General features: G+C 37.9%; 1 protein-coding gene across 3 annotated transcripts; it reads left to right on the top strand.

The window, feature by feature from the left end:
• Positions 1-673: 673 nt before the first annotated feature.
• On the top strand, positions 674-6,819 carry LOC109887955 (interferon alpha-inducible protein 27-like protein 2A). Of its 3 annotated transcripts, none has more exons than XM_031829031.1 (4): positions 674-919; positions 1,066-1,098; positions 1,218-1,379; positions 1,715-2,792. In XM_031829031.1, exons 1-4 carry the CDS (start codon positions 910-912, stop codon positions 1,810-1,812), a joined length of 303 nt encoding a protein of 100 aa, XP_031684891.1. In that variant the 5' UTR covers positions 674-909; the 3' UTR covers positions 1,813-2,792. The 3 variants fall into 3 exon arrangements, with proteins under 3 accessions (XP_031684891.1, XP_031684893.1, XP_031684892.1); XM_031829033.1 differs by lacking the exons at positions 1,066-1,098; positions 1,218-1,379; positions 1,715-2,792 and adding exons at positions 5,029-5,061; positions 5,180-5,341; positions 5,676-6,819 and having other exon boundaries at positions 869-919; XM_031829032.1 differs by lacking the exons at positions 674-919; positions 1,066-1,098; positions 1,218-1,379; positions 1,715-2,792 and adding exons at positions 3,598-4,882; positions 5,029-5,061; positions 5,180-5,341; positions 5,676-6,819.
• The last annotated feature ends 233 nt before the right edge of the window (positions 6,820-7,052 follow it).

The following is a 7,052-nucleotide window of genomic DNA, read 5'->3' as shown; positions in this document are numbered from 1 at the left end:
TTTGACAGTGGTGCTTTGTATTGTAATGCCCTTACTGAAGAGAAGATAGTTTTTGTTTTACAGTAATAAAGGTTCAAGAAACCACAGTGCCACCTGCAGAGTAACTGTTCACTCACAGTTGTAGTTGCAGTATTGTCAAATGCAAGCCTTTGGCGCCACCTAGTGTCAAGGGATGGGCCAAAACAATCTAAATACTGTCATGTCACTTACAGTATTTACTGTAAAGCCCCATAGAAGAATATTACTTAAAGTGTCATATAAACTTAGTACAACTGTCTTATGCCAAAAAATATGTTTGTTTTACTCCACTGTTTGTAAACAATGTCTTCGTGGACAAACATTACTTAAAAACTATCATTTTAATATCACGGCAGTCATTGCATTGCAACGCACTATAGCTGCGTTTTGCATCTGTAGATCCATCTATGAATTTGAAAGTGGTTACATTTCTCTAACCCCATCCCTCAGTTTTATAAAAAGCCAAGCGGCGGGGATTCCGTTCGGTTGGAAAATGAATAAAGCATTGTGCCTTTCTTTACTACCTTTGAACATAACCAAAAGTCTACTCGCCTACACCATTGGCTCGATTGTCCTGTTTCATGTTCCTTTCACGTGATGGCCGAGCTATCGTAGATCCTTATCTAATATCCTTTTCACAGGAATAAGAAACGGTTGACTTTCGTTTCTGTTTGCCTGATCGAAGTTCCGGCAAGTTGTGACAACCAGCACCCTGTCAATCCATTTTCCAATGCGGAATGGTTGAAATGTCCAATATGCGCACCGAGATGGATACAGACACACCCTAAATTGGCGCACCTAAGTTTCGTTTCCCCCAGAAATCTAAGCACTGCATTATTTAACCCGGACCCAGTCTTTTCTCCTGCAGTCACTGATAGTCACTGAGGAACCATGGAACTTCGTGAGTAACCTAAACCCCTAATGTATCTGGCTAAATCTAAATTGTGTGAAGTAGGCTAGGCTACAGTAACCAATGCATAAATGTGGCATACAATTTTCATGTAATTATATTTGCTCATTGTACATCCTTGCTTTTTTTTTAAACAGTTACCGTTATTGCGGTCACAGCAACAGGAGCAGGTGAGACATTTGCCATGCTATTTTTTTTTTTTTATGTTAGTATTTTACCCAATAACTTCAATTTGCTACTTGGCCAACTGTAGTAGGCTACAATTGAAATGTTTATTTGAACTTTTAAGGGTTAGCGGTGGTCTTGGCTCCAGTTGCCCTAGGCGCTGCAGGGTTTACCGCCGCTGGCATCGCCGCAAACTCTGTAGCAGCCGGCATGATGGCATCCGCAGCCACTGCAAGTGGCGGTGGTGTGTTGGCTGGAAGCACCGTTGCCGTTCTGCAGTTGGCAGGTAATTACAGTCACATTGTCATGTGTTTAAATATCATATTTAAAAATCAGTTTACATAATTGTGTTGTGTCCAATACAGTGGCAACTTTACAGAGAACCATATTGTCAATTAATTGCTATTAGTCACAGAATCAATAGGAATATGATCTTGTGATAATCCCCAACTATACCTTGATCATCTCTCTTTAAGATTTATTTCTTCCTTGATTTTGCATATTAGAACATTGAAGACCTCTTATTTTCAGACAAGACAAGGCTGTGATACCCTGATGCCTGAGGTACATTCTGTTGTGAATGCCACAGTGACCAAAGTATGTTGTGTTGTTTCCCTCTAGGTGTAGCAGGGTTATCTGGGTCTACAACCGCAGTGGTGGCTGGTGTTGGAGGAGCAGTGGGATGGCTCACCGCTACAGCAGCTGGACTCACCTCATGATCCAAATATTGATGATTGATAGCTGTCTTGGGACAGCTCTCGTCTAAGACAATTTTAACCACAAAGATCACCTCTTTAAATATATATATTTTTTATCCTTTATTTAGGGATACATATAAACACTTGATAAGACGGTGAAGGAATGCTTAGTGTTTAAAAAAAATATTATTGAAGTTCATATCCTCAATATTGTGTGCAATGAAGGCAAATTATGACTGACTTGTTCTGTTTGGACATCTTGGTCAGCTGCACTTTCAAGCCCAGGGCTTTTTTATACCGTACTTTTTACTTTTTCATATTTCAGTTTAATACCTTCTTTATCTCAATCAAAGGTCAAGTGTTGCCAGATATAATGTAAACATTTGTCTGTCGTCTTTGTCTCTACATACAGTATGTGTCAGCTAGGGATGGAAATTAGTTTAGTCTTTGCAACATGATGTTTTCCAATTGAGTTGATTAGGCGGCTTTCTTCAAATCTGCACCTCACTGGTCTGTTGTACAGTGCAGTGGTGTTTAAATTTACTATTTATATTTTTGCCAACTTGTACTTTTACTTCACTACGTTCCTTGTTACAGATACAGGTATCCTGGGGGTATTAGTAGGCGGCTTTCTTCAAATCTGTACCTCACTGGTATGTTGTACAGTGGTGTAAAGTACTTAATAAAAAAATACTTGAAATACTACTTAAGAAGTTTTTTGGGGTATCTGTACTTTATTTTACTATTTGCCAACTTGTACTTTTACTTCACTACATTCCTAAAGAAAATAATTGACTCTTTACTCCTTACATATTCCTTGACACCAAAAGTGCTCATTACATTTTGACAGGAAAATGGTCCAATTCATACACTTATCAAGAGAACCTCCCTGGTACTCCCTACTGCCTCTGATCTGGAGGACTCACTAAACACAAATGCTTAGTCAGTAAATTATGTCTGAGTATGGGAGTATGCTTCTGGCTATCAGTCAATAAAAAAACGAAAAAATAAATTGTGCCGTCTGGTTTGCTTAATATAAGGAATTTGAAATGGTTTGTACTTTTACCTTTGATACTTAAGTAACATTTGAGAAATTCCATTTACTTTTGACACTTAAGTATATTTAAAACCATATACTTTTAGACTTTTAATCAAGTAGTATTTTACTTGTTGACTTTCACTTTAGTCATTTTCTTTTAAGGTATCTTTACTTGCTCAAGTATGACAATTTAGGACTTTTTCCTCCACTGGTACAATGTCTTTTTTCATTGGTTTGTCCTTCTTTAAGTTTTAATGGCAGACCAAACCAATTGCTGTATTGCAGTCACCTACTGTACAATTCATTGTACTTTGTGATACAGTAATACAAAATTAGGGAAAAGGACATTTACCCTGCTAACTATTAGCCCTCACTAAAAAACCCAACACCCCTTTCCACCATTTAACCCTATCTTATCCTACCCCAGACCAGCTGTCTGGGAGGACAGAACACTACCACTCAACACCCCCTGGTATTTGTGTGTCTGTAACTTTCTCACTAATCATTACTCACAATTCATTCAGGACTATCCGTAATCATTGTAGCATCCACATTCATGTAGAAGTGTTTGGAAACATATTCTATTCTTATGTACAATAAATGTGACTCCAAAATGACACAATTACATGATTTACCATTCATTTCTATAGGGCACAAAATAATGTGAAACAACCAAATTCAAACAGCAAATACATCCAACAAGTTTGTAGAGTCACAAGATTGATGTAATCATTGCGATCTAGGAATATGACACCAAATACTAAACTTTTGACTACTTTATTACACATATCAGGGAATTCTTCCCAATACTTTCGGTCCCCTAAAATAGGACGATGTACAAAAGTACTGTAATTTCTAAACGATTCACCTGATATGTATGAAAATACATTCAAATTAAAGCTGACAGTCTGCACTTTAACCTCATAGTCATTTAATCAAGTGCTGGAGTACAGCAACAAAACATGTGTCACTGTCCCAATACTTTTGTAGTGAACTGTATATTTTCAAAGACTCACTGAAATGGGTTCCTGTAAATGTTTTACTTTCTGGTCAATGTGTTCCTTTGTTCTGCAAAATCCCATGGCCTGGTTACAGTCAGTTTACCAAAACAAACATTTGTTACAGAGCTCTCATTTGACAGTGGTGCTTTGTATTGTAATGCCCTTACTGAAGAGAAGATAGTTTTTGTTTTACAGTAATAAAGGTTCAAGAAACCACAGTGCCACCTGCAGAGTAACTGTTCACTCACAGTTGTAGTTGCAGTATTGTCAAATGCAAGCCTTTGGCGCCACCTAGTGTCAAGGGATGGGCCAAAACAATCTAAATACTGTCATGTCACTTACAGTATTTACTGTAAAGCCCCATAGAAGAATATTACTTAAAGTGTCATATAAACTTAGTACAACTGTCTTATGCCAAAAAATATGTTTGTTTTACTCCACTGTTTGTAAACAATGTCTTCGTGGACAAACATTACTTAAAAACTATCATTTTAATATCACGGCAGTCATTGCATTGCAACGCACTATAGCTGCGTTTTGCATCTGTAGATCCATCTATGAATTTGAAAGTGGTTACATTTCTCTAACCCCATCCCTCAGTTTTATAAAAAGCCAAGCGGCGGGGATTCCGTTCGGTTGGAAAATGAATAAAGCATTGTGCCTTTCTTTACTACCTTTGAACATAACCAAAAGTCTACTCGCCTACACCATTGGCTCGATTGTCCTGTTTCATGTTCCTTTCACGTGATGGCCGAGCTATCGTAGATCCTTATCTAATATCCTTTTCACAGGAATAAGAAACGGTTGACTTTCGTTTCTGTTTGCCTGATCGAAGTTCCGGCAAGTTGTGACAACCAGCACCCTGTCAATCCATTTTCCAATGCGGAATGGTTGAAATGTCCAATATGCGCACCGAGATGGATACAGACACACCCTAAATTGGCGCACCTAAGTTTCGTTTCCCCCAAAAATCTAAGCACTGCATTATTTAACCCGGACCCAGTCTTTTCTCCTGCAGTCACTGATAGTCACTGAGGAACCATGGAACTTCGTGAGTAACCTAAACCCCTAATGTATCTGGCTAAATCTAAATTGTGTGAAGTAGGCTAGGCTACAGTAACCAATGCATAAATGTGGCATACAATTTTCATGTAATTATATTTGCTCATTGTACATCCTTGCTTTTTTTTTAAACAGTTACCGTTATTGCGGTCACAGCAACAGGAGCAGGTGAGACATTTGCCATGCTATTTTTTTTTTTTATGTTAGTATTTTACCCAATAACTTCAATTTGCTACTTGGCCAACTGTAGTAGGCTACAATTGAAATGTTTATTTGAACTTTTAAGGGTTAGCGGTGGTCTTGGCTCCAGCTACCCTAGGCGTTACAGGGTTTACCGCCGCTGGCATCGCCGCCAAGTCTGTAGCAGCCGGCATGATGGCATCCGCAGCCACTGCAAGTGGCGGTGGTGTGTTGGCTGGAAGCACCGTTGCGGTTCTGCAGTCGGCAGGTAATTACAGTCACATTTTCATGTGTTTAAATATCATATTTAAAAATCAGTTTACATAATTGTGTTGTGTCCAATACAGTGGCAACTTTACAGAGAACCATATTGTCAATTAATTGCTATTAGTCACAGAATCAATAGGAATATGATCTTGTGATAATCCCCAACTATACCTTGATCATCTCTCTTTAAGATTTGTTCCACCTTGATTTTGCATATTAGAACATTGAAGACCTCTTATTTTCAGACAAGACAAGGCTGTGATTCCCTGATGCCTGAGGTACATTCTGTTGTGAATGCCACAGTGACCAAAGTATGTTGTGTTGTTTCCCTCTAGGTGCAGCAGGGTTAGCTGGGTCTACAACCGCAGTGGTGGCTGGTGTTGGAGGAGCAGTGGGATGGCTCACCGCTACAGCAGCTGGACTCATCTGATGATCCAAATATTGATGATTGATAGCTGCCTTGGGACAGCTCTCGTCTAAGACAATTTTAACCACAAAGATCACCTCTTTAAATATATATATTTTTTATCCTTTATTTAGGGATACATATAAACACTTGATAAGACGGTGAAGGAATGCTTAGTGTTTAAAAAAAATATTATTGAAGTTCATATCCTCAATATTGTGTGCAATGAAGGCAAATTATGACTGACTTGTTCTGTTTGGACATCTTGGTCAGCTGCACTTTCAAGCCCAGGGCTTTTTTATACCGTACTTTTTACCTTTTCATATTTCAGTGTAATACCTTCTTTATCTCAATCAAAGGTCAAGTGTTGCCAGATATAATGTAAACATTTGTCTGTCGTCTTTGTCTCTACATACAGTATGTGTCAGCTAGGGATGGAAATTAGTTTAGTCTTCGTAAAAGGATGTTTTCCAATTGAGTTGATTAGGCGGCTTTCTTCAAATCTGCACCTCACTGGTCTGTTGTACAGTGCAGTGGTGTAAAGTACTTAAGTACAAATACTTGAAATACTACTTAAGAAGTTTTTTGGAGTATTTGTAATTTACTATTTATATTTTTGCCAACTTGTACTTTTACTTCACTAAATTCCTTGTTACGGATACAGGTATCCTGGGGGTATTAGTAGGCGGCTTTCTTCAAATCTGTACCTCACTGGTATGTTGTGCAGTGGTGTAAAGTACTTAAGTAAAAATACTTGAAATACTACTTAAGAAGTTTTTTGGGGGTATCTGTACTTTACTTTACTATTTGCCAACTTGTACTTTTACTTCACTACATTCCTAAAGAAAATAATTTACTTTTTACTCCTTACATATTCCTTGACACCAAAAGTGCTCGTTCCATTTTGACAGGAAAATGGTCCAATTCATACACTTATCAAGAGAACCTCCCTGGTACTCCCTACTGCCTCTGATCTGGAGGACTCACTAAACACAAATGCTTAGTCAGTAAATTATGTCTGAGTGTGGGAGTATGCTTCTGGCTATCAGTCAATAAAAAAACTAAAAAATAAATTGTGCCGTCTGGTTTGCTTAATATAAGGAATTTGAAATGGTTTGACCTTTTACCTATGATACTTAAGTAACATTTGAGCAATTCCATTTACTTTTGATACTTAAGTATGTTTAAAACCAAATACTTTCAAACTTTTAATCAAGTAGTATTTTACTTGTTGACTTTCACTTGAGTCATTTTCTATTAAGGTATCTTTACTTGCTCAAGTATGACAATTTAGGACTTTTTCCTC

This window comes from Oncorhynchus kisutch, linkage group LG7 (genome assembly GCF_002021735.2).
Source record: "Oncorhynchus kisutch isolate 150728-3 linkage group LG7, Okis_V2, whole genome shotgun sequence".
Lineage (NCBI taxonomy): Eukaryota > Metazoa > Chordata > Actinopteri > Salmoniformes > Salmonidae > Oncorhynchus > Oncorhynchus kisutch.
The sequence above is the reverse complement of the archived record's forward strand: the minus strand, read 5'-3'. Positions and strand labels throughout refer to the sequence as shown.

What these genes read in the sequence shown, in the direction of transcription:
- LOC109887955 (XM_031829031.1), top strand. An exon ending in GGTCACAGCAACAGGAGCAG is followed by an intron (nt 1,099 to 1,217) that starts GTGAGACATTTG and finishes TGAACTTTTAAG; the next exon opens with GGTTAGCGGTGGTCTTGGCT. An exon ending in TGCCGTTCTGCAGTTGGCAG is followed by an intron (nt 1,380 to 1,714) that starts GTAATTACAGTC and finishes GTTTCCCTCTAG; the next exon opens with GTGTAGCAGGGTTATCTGGG.